Source organism: Lipophrys pholis, assembly GCF_963383615.2.
Source record: "Lipophrys pholis genome assembly, chromosome: 2".
Lineage (NCBI taxonomy): Eukaryota > Metazoa > Chordata > Actinopteri > Blenniiformes > Blenniidae > Lipophrys > Lipophrys pholis.
Window position 1 is genome coordinate 11,074,999 of NC_137636.1, and position 27,233 is coordinate 11,102,231.

General features: G+C 43.7%; 1 protein-coding gene across 2 annotated transcripts in view; it reads right to left on the bottom strand.

Moving 5' to 3' along the window:
• Positions 1-5,409: 5,409 nt before the first annotated feature.
• cbfa2t3 (CBFA2/RUNX1 partner transcriptional co-repressor 3) overlaps positions 5,410-27,233 on the bottom strand; it is a 38,079-nt gene continuing 16,255 nt past the window's right edge. Inside the window, exons 2-13 of one of the 2 annotated variants that reach the window (XM_080493452.1) lie at positions 19,251-19,406; positions 16,857-17,098; positions 16,368-16,457; positions 15,511-15,692; positions 12,707-12,990; positions 11,843-11,928; positions 10,671-10,806; positions 10,515-10,583; positions 9,970-10,038; positions 9,249-9,302; positions 7,427-7,617; positions 5,410-6,888 (exon numbers count right to left, since the gene is read on the bottom strand). In XM_080493452.1, the coding sequence (XP_080349578.1) occupies positions 6,508-6,888; positions 7,427-7,617; positions 9,249-9,302; positions 9,970-10,038; positions 10,515-10,583; positions 10,671-10,806; positions 11,843-11,928; positions 12,707-12,990; positions 15,511-15,692; positions 16,368-16,457; positions 16,857-17,098; positions 19,251-19,406 (1,940 nt within the window). In that variant the 3' untranslated portion in view covers positions 5,410-6,507. Of the gene's footprint in view, positions 6,889-7,426; positions 7,618-9,248; positions 9,303-9,969; positions 10,039-10,514; positions 10,807-11,842; positions 11,929-12,706; positions 12,991-15,510; positions 15,693-16,367; positions 16,458-16,856; positions 17,099-19,250; positions 19,407-27,233 lie in introns of both variants that reach the window. The other variant, XM_080493451.1, reaches the window with a different exon arrangement.

Sequence of the window (27,233 nt, forward strand, 5' to 3'; positions counted from 1 at the left end):
AAAAGCTGATCCCACGTGTACAGTTGATGTGAAACTGCTGTTTCACGTCAAAGACAAAGTTCAGTCAGGAATTCACATGAAAACAGTTTGTTTGAGGATCGCTTTAATATTCATTGTCATTTTTGTCATCTACTTCCAGGTTTAGGAGATTCTATACTGCACTGGCAGACAATATGTTACATTTTCACTCATAATCACTGGCACATTCATTCTAATTACCCAATTTCAAAATTGACCATCAAATTCAGCCTACTGTGGAATATCTGGAAGGGTTTGAAGCTTTTGTAATACATAAAATGTGAATTTATGAATTGCAAAAACAAGAATAGAATATTGGGCTTTGTTCAATAGTGCAGAAAATGGCGGCTGGTGCAGTACCTAATGTAATAACTCACCTGCACAAAAGGTCGGCGAATGAGACTGATCCAGGCAGAACCAGTACTCCCAGGCAACCACAAACCTCGGGAGCTTTTTCTGGATGCACTTACAGAACAAAAGGACAAGAAAGCCCCAGACAGCCCCACAGATTTGTCCCTGTATTTGTCCTTATTGTGATTGGTCTTGTTCTGTGCTTTGCCTTTCTATTTACCGACTGCAGTCATTTTTGGCCCCTGGGAGATGATACAAATTCCTTAACTTGAGCTTAACAAATTTGTGGTTGCATGGCAATTTGTGCTAGAGGCCTAATGGTTGGTCAGCATCGGGTGATTCAGATGAGACGAAAGACTTACGACAGATGTGAAGAGATTAATTTGTTAAAGTTGTTTCGAGGATTGTAAATGAAAATGGGAATTTACATGACAATAGAGGAGATTTTTGAGTAAAAATGGATACTTACTGAGATTAATGGCGGTCCCCAGACTCAGATTGAGATTTTAGTGATTTGTTTTTGCAGGCTCGGATAATAAATCCTTTCTTTGTCTCAATTCTGACACTTCATAGCTGCATTGCATGTTGTTTCCTGGGCTGTACAGCGGTGAGCACACGTCTCATGAGAAGGGCGCCAATTTGAATCTGGCTTGTGGACCTTCCTGTGTAGTTTGCTTGTTCTCCATGTTCACAGGTTTTCTTTGAGTACTCTTGCTGTTCGCTCCCTGCCCAGGATGATTCCTGCCTTCACCCATTGTCAGTTTACATCTGTTCATGGCCACAATCCTGTATTGCATAAAGTATAGAAGCTGAATGGATGATGTTCTTTGGTGTGTTTACCTCCAGTCATATCCTTTCTCTGCACAAATGAGATACTGTAATGATGTTTGAAATCTACACAATAACTTTGCTTTCGAGAAGAACCAATAACAGAGGTGTGTATGTCGCTTTTGTGCATCTCAGAATATGCTTACACTTAAAGAAGAAAAGCAAGTGTGATGAATATGTTATTTCATTTTTTAATTACACAGTTACATTGTTCAACACAGACAATAACCTGAATTAGAATGTTTTACAGCTTCACACATCCAACAGAGCGAACAGTTAAAGAGCGGTATTAGCAACAGGGAGGAAAGCATGCAAGAAATAAATACAAATTCGAATTTAATTCTTCTGGCACAGTTTACTTCATCTAAAAATGGCAACAGGACTGTTTGAAGAGGAAAACAAAACAAAACAGGAGAAAGATCTTCTGGCGCCAACCTTTCCTACAGAAACATGTTTTTTCTGTAATAATGTATTGCACAAATACAGTACACATGAAAAAAAACATAAACCTTTTTTTCCCCTTCAGTTTATGTAAAGGTAAAAACAAGACCATCCTGAGCCATGGCTTTTGGGAGACAAGTGGCTGGATCCACTGTTTGCAACCTTCGCTTTCTACTGTAAGTATTAATCGGAGCCTGTTTCACAGGAAGGACGTGTCACCATCGCATCAGATGACCTTCTGAAACGTTGTTGGCAGAGTGATCGGCCAATGCCAACCTAATATGTCTGTTATCTTAGCATGTGTTCAGCCCGTTCAATGTACAAAGTCAAGCGAAAATAGTTGATGCAAAGTGTTTGGAGACCCTTGGATGATATTCACAACAGCAGAGCCCTTATGCGTTTGCCTCCTATAATATCTTTACAGGGAAAAGTAAATGACACCACAACACAAATCGCATTTGTTTCGTGACATAATGATTTTTTTGTTTTTCTTTTTTACACCCACTTGAAAAAAAATGCATGGATGTATCCTGCTGTCCAACAAAATCAGAAGGGAGAATCTTTGTGAAGGACAGTTTGCTCTTTCCCCTTCAGCCCCAGACAGCAGCTTTATTTCTCTACTACTGGGAAACAACACAGAAACCTTAACCAAAGTCAAATCTACAGACGAAAGTAGGAATCTTGTTCATTTACTAGCGGTCTATTGGGTTTGGTTTGGTTTAGTTTATCTGAGGGCTTACTTGCAGACGTGAAGGCAGACACGGAGCACTCAAGAGTTGAATGGAACTGTCACCGCAGTGTTAGTTTGATGTGGATATTGTACACAAACACAGTACTTTACTGCACAAAGCTGCTGCTACATACTATGAATCAGTGCACCTCTATAGTTTGTCTGGGATGTTTCATTAAAGCTCTGAAGGTTTCAAGTAGTTTGTACAGAGACATAAAGAAAAATAAGTTTTTAAGTTTTTTTTTTTTTTATCTACAAAAACACTCACTGTCATTTACACACAAACACTCACGCAGCATTTGCTCATTTTATCTCTGCAAGGCTTTGTAACTGTCAAAACACGCAACAAGCAGGCTTTTTCAATGGAGATGCTTCTATTGTTTTTAGAGAAGCTCTATTGAACGTGTAGACAACAAGCGCTTTGATTGCTTGAATAGGAGTTCTACACATCTGAAACTCAGCCGGGTCATTGAACGTGCTCTTCACTCCTGGGCTCCCCGTGTGCATTTCAGACGCTTTGGTTAACTGGTGCAGTTGAGCTCTGAGTTAACAGGCCAACTTCAGGTCTGTTAATGCAGCACCATGTCAGAGCCTATTATGGCAAAGCAGGAGTACTTTGGTCTGTGCTTTTATTGGTTTTGGACAACAGATGGCATGTGATGGTTCTATGTGTTACGTTTGGTTTAAAAAGAAAATTCTGTGTGTGTGAGAGAGCTATATCAGTTTTTGTATGTTTTTATGTGATCAAACAGGTGAGACTACATATTACACCACATCATGTGTAATGACAGTTCCTTTCAACTCTTTAGACAAATTTCTATTCATATGATAATTTATCTATTTATTTTTGAATGTGTGTGTGTGTGTGAGTCCAAGTCTGCTCTCAGCCCAGCTTTTCAGAGTCCAGGTCTTCCTCTCCTGGTGGTTAGCTGTATGGTCACAGGAGGTAGCTAGTGTGAAGGGGAGGGTTGTCGTCAGTGGTCTGTGGTAGCAGGGGACTTTGAGATCGGAGAAAGAGGAGCAAGTTTCACAGAAAGGCGAGGGTCAACATTATAACACGGGAATCATAACACACATACATAAATGCTACACATGGATGCATGGGTACCTTGCAGCTTATCTCATGTGAATGACATGTTTGAAATAGTCCAAAATATTAGCTTTTTGCTGATTAATAAGTTAATATGTTTAGTTTTCCCATGCTCCAACTGCAGAAACAAAGCTACCGTTTTACCAAGTTTGGTCCATGTGTCAATGAGGCCAACCATGCCGGGGTTAAAATGATGAATACAAAAATGAGCCAGTTGAACATACATGTGTTTACACTGGGTTATTGTCGGAGCACGTGGGAAGGGCTGAAAAACGAAATAAACAAACTGAATCAATGAAAAGTGATGCAACCACCTTGGCCTGGAAATAACGACCTGGCCCTATGATCACATTGCACCTTTGCAGTGTTTAAATAAAAGAACATTTTGAAACTGGGTAGCTTTGACTGTAGCTTAACACTGGCATATCCTTTCAGCTTCCATTAACGGCTTGTCCTGCACCATGGGGGAAACAAACACTCCTCTCCACACATGCACACGGATTGATGTGGACCAAGAAGGAGGATCACTACAGCGGTGCTTGAGCTAAGAGGATGTTAAGTAAGAGAACTTCAGGATCCCTAAATTTAGTGTGAGCAAACTAACTTCCAACGGAGCCACCACTTTGAACTTCTGAATTAATGAATAAGTTTGGGTCCTGCAGTCAGTGACTGACAAATACAGTATAAAAACAAACAAATAAAAAAACTGGTGAGTCCCCTCCAAATAAATTGAGCTACTTCTCGTCTGTTTCCTTCTTTCAGGGCCACGTGACAATTTGAAAACTTGTATGAGAGAAAATAAATTTGTTGATCAATTTGAGAAACAAATGTACTGTGAGAAAAATCATATTCTGGACATTAAACTTTAAAGGTTTCTGTTATTTGGCAAACACATTTTTGGACCTTTTTAAATACTATGTACATTCACATTAAGTTACTGATGTTACTTTAAATATATTTATATGTATCTATATTATATGACACCCTATGGGCTGTTGCTGAGGTTCCATTCAGTAGCTGAATTGTCTTCATATTGCACCTCTGTCCTCTCACTGTCTTACAATGCGAGCGATACAAAATATTCTACAAGAGGGGTTTCATCTCATTAATATAGATACAACAGATCAAACAATAAGTACAATGTGGGGCTTCCTCTCATAAATAAGCGCCATTGCTCTGGTTTCACTGCTCAGCCCGAACTCAAAGGAAAAAAATTGAAAGGCAACAAAACCAAAACAAAGTCCATTTTTCTGGATATACACAAGGGCAGCACATGTGGACATCAGCAACAAGAGACATTATTGAAAAATGAAAAGAGGAACAATATCTACAAGCAGGTTCCACCCGACCCACGTGACTGCTCTGTGGCTCTGTCCAAAGCAGGCTGGGTTCAGGGGCAGACTTGAGTCAAGTAGTTGGGGAAGAGCACAGAAGGGAGGCGTGGGGTGAGGGGAGGTAGAAAGAGAGAGGAGAATAAAGTCTACACCGCCCTTCACTTTCACGGCTCTTTCATTTGTTTTTCATGCTTTGGAAAAAGGAGGGAGTGAATGTAAAGGTCGGAGCAATTCCTTGAAATATTTCCTCTTTGTGGAGTTTTAAAAAACAAACTTAAAAACTCCCCGTATGTCCCCTCAGTATACCTCACCTTCAAGCTTTGTTTGAGGTTTTTTGGCAGCTCTGTTGCCGTGTAACGTATCTTCATCTCCTTTGAGGCTGTGTAGCTTTTCCTTTTCGTTCTTCCGCATGTCCTCTCTACCATCCACAAAAAAAAAACACACACTGTGGCAGGGTTTCCATCCGTTTCATTAAGTCTTTCTTGTGGGCAAGTTCACAGCACTGTCCATGTTCACGAGTCTGGGCCATCACTGCAGTGTTGTCCAGACTGCAGGAGGCAGCTGCAGATCGCAGAGTTCTTCTGTTTGTTTGTTTGTTTGTTTTTTTTTTTTTTTTTAAACATGTGACTCCAGTCTGCAGCTCCTCTGCAGCCCGGTCCTCTCAGGGCTGGCTTATCTGCTGAGGAGGTGATGTTGCTTTGCGTTTGGTTATAAGATGAGTGCTTCTCTTTATCGCTTACTTACTCACTTTGGCAGTGTAATACAAAGGTTTGGATCATGTTATTTTTCATCTTTGAATTCATTTGGGTTCATAATGGTGCAGAGAGAGGTGTGTCCGGTGTAGATTTTCTTGGCTCGCTAGCAAGGTAGTTAGCAGTTTAAAATTAATTTCTTTTCATATCATTACTGTTACCATCATCAACATCATCGCCATCATCATCATCGTCTTCTTCATCACTATTATTCTTCATTTAGAATATTTGGACTTTTCTTTATTTTCCCTTAAAGCCAGAAAGAAATATTTAATAAATACTAAGCTGTTTTTCTGAGGAATGAATCGCATCACAGCTCACACTACTTCCCTCATAAGTGTGTAAAAAAAAAAAAAAAAGAGATATTAGGTTTCCTGCTTGTCTCCTTCACACTTTGGAAAAAGTGCCACATCAGTGAACTGTTTGGACTGTTAGTGCACATCTCAGGGCTGGGTACGGTCCTGTCATTGGTGCTAAATTAAAGGGAAATCCTATCCAAGTGCTAATCGGCCTCGTCATCCCCTCATCATTGCTGACTTACCACAGCCCTTATCTTGTGTCCTTCCGAGGACAGTATTTATCGTGCTTACATTACTGAGGGCACAGTTTCAAGTCAAAGCTCTTGTTCTCAGCAAACACATCTGATATGTTTCTGTTACAGAGATAGGAGACACTGCTCTATGCATGCTTTACTCTACTCTGAACCTCAGGCTGGAATCTTTGTATCTGTGGCTGTAGCTGTGAAAGAGACAGAGAAAGTGTTTTGGTAGCGGTTGGGGAGTAAGAAAGTCAGTCTATTGTCAGGTAGTGAACAGATTTTCAGCTCAGGATATGAGGGAATTCAGTTCTGAAGTTTGGGAGGAGGAAAGGGACAGTGTGCGATGGAGATTCCTCAGTTTGGTTTTGTGTGGCATGTGGGCACTGTCAGTTCAGTTAACAAGAAAGGAGAAAGGGGTCCGGACGTCAGCGAGAGGTGGCATCCAGGAGGGCAGGGGTGGCTGGAGTTGTGGAGCGAGAGGCACTGCTGGAACTGCTCTCTTTAGGGCTGGCAGAGACACTTCCACTGCCACTCCCAGCGCCGCCCGCAATACTGCTTTGGCCCACCAGGGACAAGGGTCCTGGTGGAGTGCTCTCGGAGTGGGTGGGGGGAGCGCTGGACAATGCTGAGGAGGAAGACGGGGTTCCTAGAGGGACACTGCTGCCCCCTGGCAGCCCCTGTAGACCTTGACCACAGACGTGGTGGTGCTTCTCCCAGTCTTTGTGTTGACAGAAGGAACCGCAGTAGCGAGCCGTGTTGCAGCCACTGCACGTCTCGCTGGCTTTCCTCCCGCAGTTCCAGCAGCTCTGTTGAGACAGTAGGGGGAGAGCGGGTTGATAAAAATAAATCTCTTTGTATTCCAAGATAGCAGTGCAATCAATTTTGTCACATGAATATATGATGAGGCTCAAAATAACATATTACTTTATTGTGGTTTCTGCTTCTGATATTCACTTTTCTGTTCTGTGTTTGTGCAGGGCTTTAATTTTATGGATGGATTACATCCCGGTCCAAGGCCTCTAGTTGGTGTTACCAGCAGGTGGTGGTCAACTGCCCTCTAATAGTTTCAGCCTGGCACTCTGCTCCAACCATCTGGGTCTGTCTGCTTTTATTTACTCAGACAACTGGACTGCTTCTGCAATAATGATGACAGCATGGTGCAGCACGAACCCAAGAGCAGCCAGCTGTATGCATTACGCAACACCAGATAAGAGGAACAAAGTGAAGAGTAAAAGATGGCTCAAGAGAGCCTTGAAAAGGAATGAGTGAGTGACTGAGTAAAGAATTGCAGATCAAGAGAGAGGGGAAGGAGCCAAAATGTGGGTGGGGGTCTGTGATACTCACTTCACTGGAGTCTTCCTGCTGGTTGATGACTGTCAGTGCATCCTCAGAGGCTTGCCTCTTGGCCTCGGCCAGTGCCCTCTCCATTTTAGAGCGTTCTGCGGAAATCATCTCATGAGCTTTCCTCTCAGCATCCGACACTGCCTTCTGCAGCTCTGACATCGCCTGTCGCTTCACCTCATTCACTGCCTCCTCTTAGAGAGAGAGGGAGAGGGATAGAGAGAGAGAGGTGTTAGTGCTTAGAGCCATTGGCCCATCTCGCCTGCTCTGCCATCCTTTATTGAGGCTCTTTAAGCTGCCATCTTGTTGTATCTCAGCAAACAGATGTACATCATCCAAGATTTAAAACTTTCTGCCAGAAAAGTGAAACAGCCAGACTTCCATAATTAATTCAAACACGTCTGGTCACAATAATTTTCTGTGCTGACAACAGCAGATGTCATCAACTTGTCTGCTCATTCAATGCCCGGAGATACGCTGTTTGTGTGACTGTCATCTCACCGTAAGGACGATTTTTAACAGAATTTGTTTGGCACAGTTTACAATGAATAGTGAAGAATTCTCCCAGCAGCGGGCATGCGTATTTCCACAGGGGGACTTCCTGTAATGTAGATTTCATCACAGGCCCTCTTGTTTTTTCAGCACGAGCGCACTGTAAGAATGAGGAGGCTTCGTTTTTACAGGCAGGTGTGTAGACGCTTTTCCAGATGGCAGCCTAAAATAGGAACTTCCTGCTGTCCCATCTCAGTAAAAGGCAGAAATGATTACATTATGTTGTGTTTCTTTATTGGACTCACAGGGCACAGCAACGGCAACAAATGACTTCTCTTATTCATCCGAGAATAGTTTCCTAATCCATCACTAAAGTGGTTTGTTGTGATCTCAAGATAAGGGTTTCTTTGAAAATGTCTCTCTTTGTGGCAGCAACACGTTTAAGGATTAAATTATACTTCGCTCACTGCTTCACCTCTTCCAGATGTGCCTATCAGAGACGTGTGCACACACACCAAAAGAAAAAAACACAAACAAACTGAAATGGCTGAAACTGTATTAGACCAACCAAGTAGGAGGTGAGGCTGGCACTTTTCCTCACTGCTCCACTCCAGTTGTTGCAAACTACTGTGCAAAAAGATAGGTGGTGGGGGTAGTAGCCTTATTCACGCTGAGCTCTTTGTGCACATGGCTGTCTGTGTGAGCTGGTGTGCATGTCTGAGCTTGATTGTCATGTTCTTATACTAAAAACAACCGTCGTCTGTCAGCCCTAGAAACATGAAGTCACACTTAGACACACATCTTAGTGCATTTCCCTATCCTATCATCCCATCTCTACCTTTATCCTTCATTTCAATTCCACTTTTTCCTGGCTTTTTCTTACACTCCTTCTTCTCCTCCCCTTTCTTCTCTCCCTAGCAAACACTATCTGCATTATTCCAAGCTTCTCAATTATCTGGCCTAATGCATGCACCACTAAGATTAGTTTGCAAATTTAATTAATTCTTATCAAGGAGACTGCATAGCAGATGCTGGGGCAATTAGCACTTAATGGAAAACACGGGGGCAGCAATATTAACGTTTTAATTCCACAGGGATTTGGCAAGTCCCTGAGACGTGTTATTTCTGTCTGCTTTTTCACACTTCAGATCTTATTTTTCAAAAGCACTGCAGTCTCTCAACCTGAACCAGGCCGGAGAATACGTGTCTGGTTTTAATTAAAAGGAAGAGCTGCTGCAGCTTCCTGACTGCTGAGATAGAGGTAACACATACGCACGTACACACACACAGAAACATTAGAGGTGAGATGTTGGGAGTGAGATATGTTACTCACCCTGCTTGTTTTGGAGGTGCTTTAGTGCTGGGGAGAGCGGGATGCTTGTAGTACCTGTATGAAAAACAACTGCAATTAAAAAAGCTTTTTCTGCTAGTGAAAATGCAGCACAGTGTTTTGCCGACAGCAGCAGCATCTTTCCTCCGCAGGGTATTGGAGTATGAGCGCAATATAATAGTGCTGGGACTGAGGTGGAACAAAGGCTGAACCAGATGACTCCTGGGATGGGCTCTATCGAACATGCAAAATATGAGAAGGCCCATGCAACGAAACACAACAACCTGCTTCTCTTTGACATCCATGTCAGCAAAATGAAATTATACCTATGTTTTTTAGTCAGAAGTTTGTGTATGAAATGTGAATGAAAGAAGATTCAGTATGTGTTTCTGAGGACAATGGAGACCAGTTAAGCTCCATCCTGTGCTGCGCTGATGCGGCCTACTGTAGGCCTCGTTACTGCATTTCCACTGCAGTTTTAACTGCAGTGGCCTTTCATAGTGGTGACAGATGGAGGGCATTTAGCCCTAATGACACAGAGGGCCCCCAATCCTCTGGCCTTATGGACCCACGGTTATGAGGCCTCTGCTCCGACTGTCGTGGTAGCCGGGCTGAGCGCCATGAAGACTGATGATGGGAGTTCTTGTGTGCATGTGTGTGTTTTGTCAGTCCTTGTGAGGTCAGTCATGAAGACAATAGAGAGAACTGGATGCCTGACTCTTACCAGCTTTCCTCCAAATTTCTTCAGGCAGGTATCCTGAGGGAGGCCTGTGTAAGAAGTCTCGATGGATCTCTGAAACACACACACACAGACACACATTCAGTGTTGGTTATACACACACACACACTCACACACACACACGCTGAGAAACTCTTGATCTGCAAGAATACACATTCATCCAATTCTGTGCTACTGTTTCCAGTTCTATTTTTGTAACTATGCGTGTAGCAGCATCAGTAAATGAGCTGTCATCAACTTTTTTTCAGGGAAGGAATTAGAATATGAGATTTAGACATGAATAGAAATCTTAATTATGAATAAGCATGCTGTCACCATAAGGGTGCAATCAGTTTCAGGATGTTGCAAATAGATTTGTATTGCTTCACAACATGAGGTAGAATTTGGAAACCTGTTGAGAAATATGATTTTCTCACTGACATTTTGTGTCTAAATTGATATATTAAGCCTCGATTTTCAGATTCCAAATCAGCCCTACCTTGCTGTGAGTGTTTTGCTTTGCCAAACATACCCTGTGTGTGTTTATCTACCTGTCTGTCTGCCTGTCTGCCTTTCAGCAGCCGAGGAAGTTCCTATGGGCAGTGACTCGCTGCTGCTAGCTGTGTTGGAAGAGGAGTTGTGATGAGGAGGAGGAGGAGGAGGAAGAGGAGAAGGAGGAGGAAGGCAGTGCTGTCCGTTGCTCCCACCTTTTTTCATCTCCTCAACGTCACTGTAGCGACGAATCCAGTGATTCATCTCCTCCCGGTCTGCCTCCTGGCAGCGACGGAGCACCGTCAGAGAGCGACGCGTCTTCTCCACCATGTCCATGATGCAGTTTAGAAGCTGTAAGGGATGAAGATGTGTTCAGAAATGTATGTTTTTGTGAAGGGAATATCACAAGTGTTTGAGAAATGCTCTAAACATTAGTCAAGTTAAAACCGGACAATGATCTCACCTGTAAATCTATACACTGTTCACCTATCTGAACAGTGTGTGCCTGTACATTTTCATCTCGGTCTATATAGTCATGGAGTGTGTGTGTGTGTCGACGCATTTCAGCATCTAAGAGCATTACAACAATGATAATGTAACAGCTGGGTTGCCAATGAAAAAAGTTGAGCCAATTCCTTCCACCCTTCTGCTTTACTCCCTGCCAACTCAACAGATTTTCTCTTTTTCTTCCCCAGTTGTAAACAGTGTCACTTTTTTTTTCCCACAGTGCGCTGTCTTTCCAGATTCAGCAAGGTCTCACTAAATGGGTTTGGCATGGTTGACATTCAATCTATATCGCTATTCCTTCTCATTTATCTCTCTCTCTCTCTCTCTCTCTCTCTCTCTCTCGCTCGCTCTCTCTCTGCTCTTCCCCCGTCCCTTCACCACCTCCCTCCCTTCTGAGTTAGCTATATTTATTTCAGTGAAGTGTTTCTAATTTGGCAGGGGTCCAGGCCTGGCCGGTTCTCTCCATGACTGCAGCTCTTGTCTCAGCTGCTCTCCCCAGCTGGAGCTGCACTCTGCTGGGTCCCAAGCTCCATCTGGGGCCCTGTTTTCTCTGCTTATGCATGTGTGTGTCTAGCGTACAACATTTTCTCTTCACGGAGCTGGGTGTTTGGAATCCAGATAGGTGTCTGTCTGTTGTTAATTCACCACACTGACACAGACCTCCTAAGGTCAGCTGTCTGTCAGCTACAAACTCAGCTGGGATAGTGGCTGTTCTGTCTGTCAACAGCTCCCTGTTCCTGTCGTCAGCATGCCATCTTTAGCACTAAAACTAGCTTTAATCCCCCGCTGACCTCTTAGCTCTTTGTTGTTTACACTGCTTTAATATGAATGAATCAAAGAGGTACTTGGCATTAGACGATGATCCCATGCTGATTCTTACATTATCAAGGTGCTTCCACTCCTCTGCCCACTCTCGATCTGTAAGGCGGTGATCGATCACCTCCTCCTGACGCGCTCCATGTAATGCTGCAATATAAACACACACAACATATTTATGTTACAATACAATATATATGAATGTATAACAATTACCATTTTGTAACAGGAGCCAAAAAAATAAAAATAAAATCCTCTTGAAGTTGGCATAATTAATTTATATTATCTGCATTTTGCCAGGCTGTGTGTCATCATTTGCACATGTTAGATGGACAGATGCATATTTCCATATTTGGGACATTCTATTATTTACTGAGATTACATGAGGCTGAATAAACGTTCATGTAAATTACACAGAAGCTACTCAATAAGAATATACTAGAGAATTGTTCAGGATTTTTTTTCCATAAGAACAAACAAATCAGCACATACAATATTTGACGACAAATATTCTTTTTCAATATCCTGCATTAAAGTAATTGTACATCTTTTTAGTGCTTCAGCTTTTTCAATCAGATAAAAGTGATACATGGACTCAGACAACTACCCCATGGCAGCATGAGAGCCTCAGGCTCATGCCTCCATGAGGCTGTGAACATAAAACAATTTGACAAAGAATTTATCTCTTTCGTTTTGGGAAAGCAAAAGGAGAGCATATATGGTTGCCACTGTTGACCACATGGGCATGTATGGCTATAGGCTTTATATAGACACACTGCCACAAGGATTATCACAGTGGACTGACAACTGGCCTTTGTTCTTCACATCCTACACAAGCTCATTCAGTCTTGACCATATAATTGTGTGCCTAATGTGACTGCAGAGCTTTATAATGTTCAAACAAATTAATGAGTTGCAGTTTATCCACCTGTCTGTCGGTGTCTGTCTCTGGCGTCTCGGTGTTCAGTATGTCTGTAAGCGTCTCTATATTGGTGTGCCAGAGCCATGTCTTCTAAGCGATAGTGTTGGGGTCCCATTTGAGGGTTGGGTGGGTGTGGTAGGCCATTGGGAGGATGTGTCGGGAGGCCGTTGGGAGGCGGGTGAGCAGGTAGACCCGTGCTGGGGCTGAAGCGTTGGCTGGGACTGATGGTGCAGGGCCTCTTAGCCAGGTGCTCTGTGTGCAAGCCTTCTCTCTCCGAGCTGTCTTTGGTCCTGTGGCAGAAGACAGCAGAGTTGGTTAAAACATGACTCAATGGTAAAATGCTCATCTGCTTTTCAGTGATGAAGGGCAGGGGTAATGAAAAATGCTATGGCTTACTTCAGCTCTACCTAATGTGGGAACTATTTTGTGGTAACAGAAAATTCTTTAGCTCCTAGACAATGTTGGTTTTTCACAGTTCTCAGTATACAGTAAGAAAAAGTAGCAGACTGCTGTGAAATGGAAAATTCAACTTTTAATTCGTTGGTTGGATGCAAAAAGTAGATCTTCAGTTTTTTTGCTGAAAGCATTGAGAAATGAAGACTGTGTGGTGCATTGAGATATGGTCACAGTGGTAGATAGACATATTTTTAAACTTATGGTGGGTATTTGTGGAAAACTTGTGAGAAAGTTTGTTTTTCTCATTGGGAACTTTCTGTCTGACCCTCCTGCTGTGAGCTACCAGAAGTGGGTTTGACATCACTCAGGGCAACATGGCAGCAATTTTGGTGAAAGTTAAGAAATATACACAATACAGTATTTCCATAAAATTTTTGCATAAACTCATGGGCATGAATTAATACACCTCCTTCGTAAGAGCATGTGCTTAAACCGAGAGTGAGAATGAAGTGCAATCGCTGAGTTTAATTTCATATTGTTCAAATTTGATCTATGTGATGATGAGTCTGTCTTTCTTCTAGACTCTAACAGCAGCAAACAAAGCTGAACTGCAGGAAGCGGCCATGTTGCTTGTTTGTTGTGGTCACGTGGAAGCTATTAAATCGAAAATGGGATCTTCCAAATTGTAATTCCAGTCTATCTTTCCTCTTGTAGTCCACCAAAGGGTTTGCTTGCCCACAAAATCGAATGTGAGAACTGTGAGATGGCTTTGACATGCTTGATATACCATGTCAATGTAGGACTACAAATAACAGAAAAAAATCTTGAAACAGTGAAATTGTCATGTAATTTCTGTAATTAAAAAAAGTATCTATACAAAAATATACAGTAAATCAATTGCACTAAATTATGAAAAAAATAGTATTAAAGAAAACCTGAGGAATTAATGACGATTCATTAGTCACATATTGTTTTATAAACTATACCTGTTTGGAGATGCTTTTGTAGCGACACCTTTTTTTTTTAAGCTCAACAACTCCCATATGGTGTGTGGCAATATGCACATGTGTCTCTGTCTTCCTGCTGAGAGCTGCTCGTTGTTCAGCTACAGTGAGGCAGAACCTTGCCAAAGCTTTTGCACAGCTGTACGCCATATGTATCAAACAAAACCAAGTCCAACTGTACACCCTTCGTCTCAGGCTCTTAATCTGAATATCCTTCAGCTGAGCTTAAATTGCAAGTCTTTCTCTCCCTCCCTCCCTCCCTCCCACCCTGCTCTCGGGCTTAAGGGGCAATATGGGCTGAATGCTGTGTATTTGGCAGATGTTTAGAGGCACTCATTTGTGTCTGTGTACTTTTGGTGTGTATCTACGCGTGTGTAAGAGGTTGCGTTTTCAAGCCATCTGGACAGTTTAAATGGGAGTGTTGATATTAATCTGTTTAGTGGGATGGCAATAGCCAAGCATTCAGATGGAAATCACTCTTTATCATCCTTGGGATCAAAGGTGAATAAATGCATTGCCTCAGCATATATATGTGCGTGTGTGTGAGTGTGTGTGTGCGCTCACTTTCAGTTCAGCATGTGTGTATTTCTGCATGTCGCCTATACTCTTTTACATCTCTGCCTGCACGATCTAACAGGAACAGCTGGCCTGACGAAAACCCCGACCCCCTACACGCCCCCACCACTGAGTCCTGCCTGATGTGCATAAGCCAGAGGTCAGAAGGCGGAGGTGTGCAGATTACAGTGGGATTGCACGTTCAGATCCAACTCCTCCTCCTTTCCAAACCACCACCGCCACCACACACCACCCTGCGCAACAGCCAGGATGTGCTCAGTGTTGTGGTCAGCACATCGCCATCTGGGCACATCCCTGACATATGGACAGCTGCTGGGAGCCCACAGGTCAGGCAGCCAGCAGGAGCGAGCGAGAGCAAGTGAGGGGGTGTGCAAGTGATCCGAAAAGAAAGAGAAAAAAAAAAAGAAGAAAAGGAAATGCTAGGTAATTGTCACTTCATTGTGTCAGTTGTGAGAATAAAGCAAAGTGCTGGGCTGAAAAATTGGCAATAACAGCTTAGAAGGTTCTTCTGCATGTCTTTGAGTTGTGTTGAAGATATCTACTGTACTTCACACCCTGCTCTCTTCTCTGTCTCTTGCTTCTTAGCGTCTCTTTTTCTTTTCATGCTCTGGATTTATCTCACTCCTCCCTCCCAGACAGCTGGCAGAGCCAGTCTGGCATCAGGGCTGTCCAGACTTCCACCTCCCGCACAGAGGATTTATAGCCTCCCCTTGATGCTTGGCATTCTGAAATACCCTAAAATAATTCATTTTTAACAGTTTGTGTGTGAGTGTCTGCCAATGCATGTGCACTTGTGAAGTCTGTATTTTCTTCTGTTTAATGGAGAGACGCTACCTGTCAGGGGTCCTTCGCTTGCCGTGCTCATTCATCTCCAGCATGATCTCAGAGGAATCGAGGGGCGAGCTGGCATTGGCATCCAGGAGTAGCTGCTCATGTTGAGCCAGATACTGAGCTGGAGTCTGTTTGGCCAACCTGGCACAGTGGAGTAATTCTCTCTGCAGGAGGGGCAGGTTTGCCTTCAGTGATAAAAAAAAAATAAAATAAAATAAAAAATGGAAAGCAGACGTTATTGATTAAGAATAAAATAAGTTGTTGCAGGAAAGCAATAGATTTACTGAGCCATGCAAATCCAGGGAAGAGTTAGGTTAAGTTAGACAGGAGGAGCAGTGTGAACCCATGAAACAATGGATGGATGGAGTGAGAATAAAACAATGCCACATCGAGGTGAGAAAAAAAGAAAGTGATAGATGAAGCGACAGGATGAGAAAAGACAGGTCCCTTGACACATTCCTCCAAAATGTGTCTCACTCCCTTTTTATGGGCTGTGCTGCTGTCTGTATTGTATCTGTGTGTGCGTGCATGTGAATGTGTGTGTAGCTGTGCTGCCAAATAGCACTCTTGGACCTGTCTGGTTGATATAACACAGCCATTGCTGCAATGTCCCAGATGTAAAGGATCATCACACCCCAGGAGGTCTGACACTCACACACACAATCACACACACTCTTTTTTTTAACAGATGTTGTCGTGCACATACTACTTTCAGAAAGTTGGCTTCGCAATGTACATATTCAGGTTTCCATTTCCACCTCTCTTTCTCTAACACATTCAGATCCACACACAGAATTAAATCACCATATGAAACAATAAACATGAACGATAATTTGAAGATGCTGCACAGTTGTTTTTACCTTTAGGAAAGGAATGACAAAAGGCCTCAGGGGGAAGTTGGTGGCCTCATGAAGTTTGGAGTGAAACTCTTCAATGGTAAGAGTGGAGTTCTGTTTTAAAAAAAAAAGAAGAAGAAAGAAAATGAAAAAAAAGGAAAGTTAACAGCCGCTGAGAATCCACATTTTTTTTTAGAGGAGCCACAAAAGTTATACAAGATAATAACTTGTCATTTTCTAGTTTTGACACTTTATGAGCATATTCACAGCAGTAGCTTTCATTTATGGCAGGAATAGTAAAGTGAATCAAGAGAACATTTCCGAATCTGAAAGTTTTACAACAAGAATGTAAATTATGTAAAATATTTTGCAGACAAGAACTAAATCATGTGTTGCCAACAAAGAAGGAGAGAATGATTCGAGGGAAATGGAGAGCCACGAGCAAGAGACACTGTGAGATTTAGCCAGGACGTGTCATTAAAACTCTACATAAACACAACAACAACAACGTACCACCAGTCCCAACACGAGGCTGCGCACTCTCTCCCCAATCTCAGGTGATATGTCGTTGCCAAACTGCTGCAGCGTGGTCAGGAAACGTTTCAGCTTGCAGAGCTGCCGGGCACCGCAGGCCGGCGGGAGCTGCTGGTTCGAGAGCGAAGCGGTTGAGGACATGGCTGGCCCGTTGCTGAAGCCGTTGGGAGTAGACGGAGCACCGTTTAGCGACGTAGGGGAGTGACTGCTCCCATTCAGCACTGCAGATGAACAAACATAAGGATGAGACAGTGTGAATTGGGTCAGTAGTTTTGAAGGAGCCTGAGGGGCATCGCAAAGATCTGGGGGCATGATGAGGACAGAAGCTTCTATATCCTGCCGATGGAAGAGCATGTGGTGAAGGGGAAACATAAGCAGCATATGATGCTCAACTGTATTGACGAGAGAAGAAAATGTGTAGTGATTTCTCTGAATGCTGTCAAGAGTGTTTGTGTGCGTGTGTTTGCAGTATCTTCAGCTGTCTCACAAGTGGTTCAATTTGATGCCTCACACACAGCACCCCCCCCCCCCACCCCACCCCATCATCAGTCTTCTCCACCCAGCTCCTCACTCGCTCACTAGGACACAACTATAAGAGGAACTTGTTAAAGAGGTGCCAAAAATAGCCCTGTGGCCTGTGTTACTTTTATTCCAGTAGCAGGTGTGTAGCTAAATCTAGACCTGCACATGTCCACCAGCTGAAAGTAGATTTGCAGCTTTAAGGTTCAGAATAGACACAGCAGTCATACAAATATATAATCACTCACATATTCTTCTTATAATGCATGCACAAACAAACACATAAATACAGAGGAGCTCTCACAGATGAATGTTTGACCTTTCCCCTCAAATAACTCTTCTTCAAGCTGTCCTGACTTTTGGCATAGATATATAAAAATAAGTGCGCACATGTGTTTAGAAGCATGATGTGGGTGCTGGAGCGCCTGATGATAGCAAAATCAAACCCAGTTTCTCTTTTTGTTTTATTATGCCATTAATGTAATTAGATTTCACTACTTATTTTATTATAGCAGTTTAGGAAAGCCCTTATGCATCAAGATACGAGCATCAAAAGAATAGAATAGTTACCTATCAAGGAAATTAATCTCATTAAAATATATTTACAAGCTTCCTCAGTGGGCCACTGTTGGCTGTAACCCGACACCTCGAACTTGAAGAAAGCAAAAGACTATGTGCAGTTCAGTTGTTCACTAGTCCAGCTCCTGTGGTTCCTCTCAGGCATTCTTATTGCTCTAATCCATGGGTCGAGGGCCTGAACGCATATGGACTAACCCATGTGATCCCAACAGGCAGCACTTGTGTTCTGGTTTTAGAGCGAGCGAGAGGTGCAAGGAGAGAGCTACACCGCTGACCGCCTGCCACAACAGGTGAAACAACATGGCCCGTCATTGCTATATAGGGAAGAAAGTAGTCCACCCACTGCAACGCCATGGTGGCTGATGTCCCCTGTACCAACCGCCGCCTGACCAGCTGGTAAACAACACAGAGACACATTGCATGTATGCAGTGCCACAGCCACACTCAGACATGCGCTGCAAGACACTTGTCCCACAGGCAAGGGCATTATATGCACACACACACACACACACACACACACACACACACACACACACACACACACACACACACACACACACACACACACACACACACACACACACACACACACACACACACACACACACACACACACACACACACACACACACACACACACACACACACAGATGCCTGTAGGGACACACCTGACACACAAGTGATTTCAACACTTGTTCACCAGAAGAGGGTACAAACACATATTTGGAATTTCACTCCCTCTTCGAAGTCATATATAGTGACAGTTGAACAAATGGCTACGTAGTTTATCATAGATGGTGTTCGAGATATTGCAGAAATACATCTAGTCTTAATGAACTGACATTTCGTCTGAAATTCAATGTTTAGTGGTGGTTAACTTTCAAATCAGTTTTGCACCAAAAAAAAAAAGCTTTTGTCTGGTTGCAGGCTAATGGATGCTGAAAGATGATACAGTTTTACTCAGTCAAAATTGTACTGGAACATGAAATTACTATATACACAATGAACTGTGTATGACAGTTCTAATGAGAATAAACCAGCTTACTCTACTTGGGTAATTTTGTTTGTTATCATTCATGCATCATGGTACAGGCTCGCTGGTCCTACTCATGTTCTGTTAGACTAACTGTTGGTTGACATGACATTTTAGGACATAAATATCACCTTAGTTCAATAAAATTACACATCACAAATTGCTATTAAAATACTATGTGAATAATTTTATGTTTTGAGCTAGACCGTGCCATTATTCTTGGAAATAGAAAGGATCCTTACTTGATTTACTAGTGGTAGGTGTGAATGAAGCATTGCGATTGGTTGCTTGGCTGACAGCCGGGGGTGGTGGAGGCATAGTGGGTGGGGTGGACCTGGGCTGGGTTTTCACATCCGCAGGTGAATCTGGCATTGTTCCAACCTTCTGCACTCTGCTACCTGTGGTATTATAGAAGAACAAGAAAGAAAACAAACTGTTATCAAAATATAGCTCCAACAAAAAAAGATGCATCATACTTTAAAAGACTGTTGGTTTAAAAGGAGAGGACTGACATTTTCACCTGGGAGGAATTGATTGTGTCCTTAAACCAAAAGCCACATATAAAGAACCAAAACAAATCAATACAGGGAGTGGAAATTAATCCAAACTTGTATTGTCTCTCTGGTTGGAGATTCATGGGCCTGAGAGACATGCAGTAACACCTGCTCACTTGCTCAGCTGCTGCTGACTGAGATCCCCTCCTTCTCTTCTCACTCCCTCTGCCTCCTTCACACATACACAATCCATGCAGCTATGACATCCCAATCAGTGCCCCCTCTCCCCACTGTAACCTCCAAACCCCCAACTCATACAGGCAACACACACATATATTAGGACACACACACTCACATGCACACACTCCTGCCCGCCTGTCCCTTCTCATTCCCAACTTCAGACAGCCTGCTTGACAGCCAGTGACAAGTGCAGCTGGATCTGCTGCTGTCTATCACCTTGGACAGGCTTTCAGCAGAGCTCTGTCCTGCTACCAGAAGCTTCACTATCCTCTGCCAGACAACCTGCCAGGACCAAACAAGGCAAGGCCAAGCTGTGTAGCATGAAGCGAATGGATGGTACAGCAAGGGACATGAAAAGAAGAAAAAAAAAAAACACAACCACAACCATAACCGTGTGTGAGAACTGATGCTTTACATTATGTATGAGAGGCAGAAGGTCCCATGCACAATACACAACACTGCCATGCATAATATTGTAAACATGAAATCAGACTGTATCTTCCTATAGTCTATCTGTGGACTGTATTTATGTTTATGTATCTCTCTATTGGTGCAGCTGCTGGAACCAGATCTTTCAGTAATGTAAACCTGAGCTGAGAGTGTGATGACTTTTTCAGCCTGTGAGTAGATCACTTTTCGGGATGTGTATGTGTGCAACCGGCAGAAAGTGCATTAAATGGCAATGATGAGCAGTGGAATCGATAAACCACCCAGTTTATATAGCACAGCTGAAATGAGTGGCTTTGTGTTTGAGTACCATGCACTCACAATATATAAAGTAAACATGTACATTCATAATGAAAGACTAAGGAGGGAGGTCCCTCTTCTATACTCCAGCAAAGCAGATGTAAACCACACTGTAGACTTTATGTGGGCATTCATTGATTCTTAATAACTCTCACCGCATCACCTCTGTCTTATCTCCTCAGATGTGTCTTAATGTATCACAGAAAAAAAAATAACGTGGAGAAACAGACCTTTGTTTTTCATAACTTCAGAGTAAAATCAAACTGAAGAGGAATTTTTAATAAAAACATTTCTTTTTTTAAATCTTATTTTATTTTACATCCTTGTACAGAGCGTGATGAGACTGTACTTAGAGCTAATTTAATGTAACCGGTTAGAAACACAACTAACACTGATCTTACATGGAAATATCCATTTCCTGGTTACAATCTGTCCGTATCTGGTTTGAATTCATGTTAGCATCTGTGTTGTAAAAGCGTTGTTGTCGTCAGCAAATTAAATCACCATAACATGATGTGTCTTTCAATTCCCTCCTGTGAACTGCTTCCTTCTATAAAACCCTTACATCAGTTGGCCTCAGCCTGTGGTGTTAGCCTATTTCCAAGAGCTTGTGTAGAAGCGTTCAACAGCTGGTGTCTGTATTTAAAGAGTGTCATGCTGGAGTGCGCTGTACGAGGGCCATTGACACAGTGATCCTCAGGAACACGAGGGGCACTCTGCTGTTTGTCCCATGCTAGACACTCAGAACATAAACACACAAGGTTGTAGATAGAGGCAGACGGGACTGGTTGGTATAAATAGCTGCAGCCATTCTCTTCTATAGATCGCTAAACACATAAACAAGCTCTCTGAGCTGCTCAATTGGTCTGCTAATTTGAATATGGAGGCAGCCATATGTTTCAGTAAACTCGTCTCTTTGATAAAATTCACTGTGCCACTCAAAGACTCAAAGAAAGGTGTAACGCAGGACGTAGAAGCAGAAACTATTCAGACATGCATAACAGTAGCCAATCACATCAAACCAAACACACATGAGTCAATTTGTCTGTATACTGAAATGTTCACAGCCGCAGCTCACATTTGAATTAACAAGAGTTGAACCAGCTTTTCCAAGTTAAAAGGAAAGGAGGTTGACATTTAGTCAAAATGCATGAATGACAACAGTTCTCTCTGACAGAGAGGAGAGGAAGGGAAAGTAGAGGAGTCGAGGAGGTAGAGGAGGAGGATAAGGGGACCATACAGTCTGTCTGCTCCCACCGTGGGATTACAGACAGCTGTTTAATCTGACCAGCTACAGGGACGGGGCACACACATACGCACCATGCTTTGGATTTTACTTTAATACATTAGGAAGTCTGCCAGGTCTGCAACCCCATCTGTGGCCATCTGTGCTTCTATTGTGCTTTGCATTTGTGAAGGACAAAACATTTACACCACAAGGAGTATAAAAATGGCTCTGCTGAGGGTCGAGAGACCATGCACCTTGTCTGCAGACCGCTATTTGCCTACACATCTTCGCATCTGAAAAAAAGCCAGTTTGAGACCACGACAGAAAGATTTGCTCAGTTAGGATATTGTTTGTCCCAAATATGGCTGAAGATTATTCTTAAAATAAAACAGTATGATACAATCATTACGTACCTTTCCCCTGCCCGTGTGTCTCTGTTTCTGAGCAGCAGTATGGTTGCAGGTTTGACGTAATCAGGGTAAAAAGATTACTCACTAAAGAAGCAATCTGTAGTCTGACTTCTAAAAATGTTCTGCCCTCTACGTTCCCCTTATGCCATGATGAAACAAGGTGAAAAACAACTGACTAACAACTAACTTCGAGACACACAAAATCACAGATGCCATAATGTATAACTGGTTTGTCTTAACTTTATAAAGTGTGTGTGTGTGTGTGTGTGTGTGTGTGTGTGTGTGTGTGTGTGTGTGTGTGTGTGTGTGTGTGTGTGTGTGTGTGTGTGGTTCTTTCATTGAAGCCCTTTAAAGCAAATACACAAATTCCACTCTGTGATGTCAAGATGTTCGAGGGAACTTCAGATACTGGTAGTGCATGTCGGTTTCATGTTACATTGCATATACGTGTCCGCTGTATTCCTGTCTGCGTGTGTCTCTCTATGTGCATATGTGCTTCCTTTGGAACTACAGCTGTATCTTATTAGCTTTACCTAACCACTGCCGAACTGTCCCCTTAAATCCCCCCTGTCGATTCAATCTTTCGTACTCCGCAGAGACTCTCGTCAGTGACCACATAGCCTTAAAACTCTCCCTCTGTCTCTTGCTCACTCCCTCCCTCCCACTGTAATTCCCCCAGTCTCCAGGAATGCTGTTGTTTTTAATTTCTCCCAGCTGCTCTGGCTGGCTGCCCAGCCGCCTGCCTTTCCACATCTGTTCCCTATCATGCCGCTCTGGAGTCCACACAAACAGAGCCTGAGCCCCTGGCCCCCAGCCCCCCACCAGGCCTTTATATCAAAACATTAGGGATTGTAGCTCTGCATTCTGGACGTAAGACAGAAGGATACAATACCTACAGCACCTTTGTTTTTTCATGGTAGCAGCTCAAACAGCCATACATAGGAAAACAAACACAAATCCAATATGTCGTCTTCATGCAGCATAGAGCAAAACAAAAAAACAAATATGTTTTGTGCTTGCCTGTTCACCACTTCTTGTTATTGCTGAGATGTGTGAACTATGTCACATGTAAAATGGCAATGTGGACGTGAGTGTGTGTGTGCATGCCTCGATGTGTGTCAGCACAGAGGCTGTTTCTGCAGACAGATCCCAGACTCCACTTCATCTTGAGCTGATTTAGAGTTCAGAGGCTTTAAAGCCCTCTCTAATGACAGGGTGGGAGACAGGCTGCTACAGTGCTTGCATGTGCACGCACACGCATACACACACAAAGAGACACACATATAAAGAGATACTCACAAGTTTGCTGAATGCATATGCTCCCGCAGCAGACACAGACATCTTTTTTTTTTTTTTTTCCTATGTTACTTGAGAATCTTTGTGATAGTACACATGCAGTGCCGGCTGAACAAACATGTTGAACAAAAACAAACGGGGGGGAGGTGGGTTCAGTTTTTTTCCTTAATAAGGACTGACAAAAGCCATTCTGTTGTTTGATCAGATTACCAAGAGCAAATCATTCATAACCCCAGCTTATCCAAGGCAAAAGCATCAACGCTTTAGTTTAAACGGTTAAACTGGCAGGGAAAGGACGAATAACTTGAGGACAAGCAGAGAGTGAAGATGGATCAAAGACAATTTATGCAATGCCAGAGGTGTTAAGGTTAGCGGAGTTGTATTTCTGTCTCTCTGAGCTGCAGGGATGCTGTCATACAGCGCTTATATCTGTGAAAGCTGTTCATGTAATTGTATTGAAGTTCTAGCGACCATCTGTTCTCCTTTGGGAGGGCCCGGCTCCTCTCGTCGGCAGTGAAGTGGTTATGTGCTGCATATCACCGCTGCCGACGTGCTCGCAGAGAAAAAACTTCCTTTTCAGATTTTCCCAACGGCTGCTAATAAAATCCAGATGCTAGATTGGAGCTGTTTCTGTTTCACTCCCGCCTCTTTCTCTCCTCCCTCTGCATCTTCTGTCCGTCCACATCTCTTCTCTCAGTCACCCCTCCTCTTCCTCCTCCTCCTCCGCCTCCTCCTCCTCTGCCTTGTCCTTCTATGTTGCTAATCTTATATTTTGCTTGTTTCATCTACCTCCCTGTGCTCTCTCCCTTGTAACCCCACCATCCATCCTTCCACCCTCGCCTCCCCTTTCTCTTCAGCCACTAACCCAGAGCCATTCCTAAATAAAGGAAAGTATTTGTGACATTCGGCTGAGGCAGGCTGTGCCAAGAACAACTCCCTGCCTAGCCAGACACATCTGGAGTGCGTTAGGGCCGCACTGGGTCCTGGTACCAACACGGCATACCCCAGCACACAGAGAACAGCCCCACACACTGACCATCCGGAATATGCACGCTGAACTGCATACACTTTCACAAAGCGAGTGGTTTTCATCTCACACTGAAAACAAGTCATTTATGTTGCTTGCCAGGAAGCCCGGCAGCTGTGTGCACAAATTCTCTGCTGCATTTGTTGGTTTGTTGTTTACAATTCCTCAGAAACAATAGAGTAGCACTCAGTTTATACGCATAATTGTGCCACTACATGACGACAAGCATGTGTTCTCCGTACGCACTTGAACCACATTGGAGCCGCTTTGTGCCTCCACATGCATCCCTGTGTACATCTCCGTATTCGGTGTGTGTGTGTCAGTGTGTGTGTTTGTGTGTGCGTGTGTGGCTCCAGGGTCCCTGTGTGAGAGAAGCTGAACACCTGAACATCAATAACTGTCATGTGGGCCACCTGGGACCCCACAGCCAGCTTGCACCACGGGCACACAGCCATCACCAGCACAGCTGCCACCGAGAGGGGGATGGAGGGGGGGGGGGGGGGGGCAGAGGGGGTTGTGGGGTATAGAATGAGAGATAGAACAGAGATATGGGGGAGGAAGCAAGAGATGAGAAAGAGGCACACACACTTGAGGAAGTGACTGTGCATGTACCGTACATCTGGGAATGGGCCAGCCAGACATGAGTAGAGGGAGAAATGTACATGTAGCTTCTGCTCTGGATGAAAACTCTCTTTTGTTGCCACTTAGCTACGTCAGCCATGTGTCTGAATTTGCCAGCTGAAAACTTAGCCTCAGGCTGAAACAAGCCAACATCAGATCTGACGTTCTTTTGTCTGTTGTCTATTTGATGTGTAGAGCAACTGAACTACATCAGCCCAGGGATGATTCATGTTAATTTCACATTTACTGCTGATCATCAACATTGAATACAGATGTACTGCATACTGAAAATGGCTCTACAGAGGAAGAATTCAGATCTTTCAGGGGTGTTTTGTTTGCATCCTAGGTGTGTGTGTGCGTGTGTGCGTGCGTGCGTGTGTGTGTGTGTATGTGTTTGAAATATCATCTTGCGTTCATGCTCTTAACAAATAGCCTATTTGTTTAATCATTGAAAATGTGTCACATCGATTGCAATAATGAATTCCTTTCAATGAATGTGATTCTAAAGTAATAAAACAAAACCCCAAATTATCAGAGGATGTTCTCACAGAGCACTCTCACATTAATAAGCTCCCTGATCCAAACACCTGCAGCCTCACCCTGCACCAATTAGCTCATCAGGCTTTTAATTACTCTGTTAATTGCATACAGGCAGCATGAAGGGCAGCCTGGGAATCGGGCGAAGGGGGCCTCCTGAGGAACCCATCCTGACAAGCCTGACAAACAAAAAGGAGGTTTTCCTCCAGCAGCAGCCACAACAGAACCGCTCAGGAGACAGAGAGGAGACAAAAGCTCCAAGTGTCTCATCAGCAACACCATAGCACTGAGTGATATCACTTCCCGCTCTGATCGGTTAGGCACGGAGGATGAGACTGCGAGCTGAGTGATGACGGGAGCAGCCGGAGGGGGAGAAGTGCAGACATGGAAGAGGAGGAGAAGTTGAGCAGGCCCATGCATAGAAAGTTACGCGTACATCTGTGAGCGGCTCCACTACATCTGGATTAGTTCATGTTGGTCACAGGAGAGAAAGAGAGAGTGGGGCCGGGGTGGGCCGGGGTTGGAGGGACGGCTGAGAGGAGCTAGCGTGGGAATGTCCCACTGTTAGGTTAAGGGCATATGGGCTTATTGTATTTGTGGGAGAGTTAGGCCGGAGTCTCCACAGAGTGACCTGTCTGTCATAGAGCTCTGCGATAACACAAACATCCTCTTAGCTGTGCAAACTGAACACACACACACACACACACACACACACACACACACACACACACACACACACACACACACACACACACACACACACACACACACACACACACACACACACACACACACACACACACACACACACACACACACACACACACTCACACACACGGACAGAAATGCTTAATGATCCCTAAAGCAGCTGACATGAGTAAGGCAACACAGGCATGATAAATTCTGTTATTTATTCCCCCTCCTGTTATATCGGCATTAATTCCTCATCCTTCGCAAATGGCTATTGATCCTTCGGCGTATGAGTGTAGCTGCCTGTCTCTCCTTCACAGCAGATGTCCTCCCTCCATTTCTTCCAGGAGCAGTGTTTGAGGAGGTGTATCCAGGAAACAGTGGCCGGCGCTCGCTTCCTGTGTGACAGGTGTGCGATGGAGGCCTGACAGCTGCTGTCCTGTTCTCTCTTCCCCTCCATGTATTCCTCTCTCCTGTTTCTCCCTCATTCTAGCCAGCTGCAGCAGAGAGCAGCCCTGTTTGTTCTTACGTCACTGCTGCTGCTTTGCTGATTTATGGTGCACAAAAGACTTAAATTTGACCCTGGCAACACGCACACACACACACACACACACACACACACACACGGAAAATGCAGCATCTCTCACTTTCCTTGTCATAGTCCCAGACTCTTTGCATGTGCGTGCACTAAACGGAGTATCTGTCTATTTTTCTTCCCGTGTCTCTCGCTCTTATGCTTTGAGCATCGTTCAAAAAACCTGACACTGAGCTGTCACTTACAGCTAAGATAGGAAAACAAACAGCAGATTAGTCATTCTCCCGCTTGATGTCTTGTATTTCATTTCATTCAGTGTTAAATGTCTGCTCTGTCACCGTGAAGCTGTCAGCGCTGACAAAACTGTCTATAGCCTGAACTGTTCCCAAGCCTGCCAGCA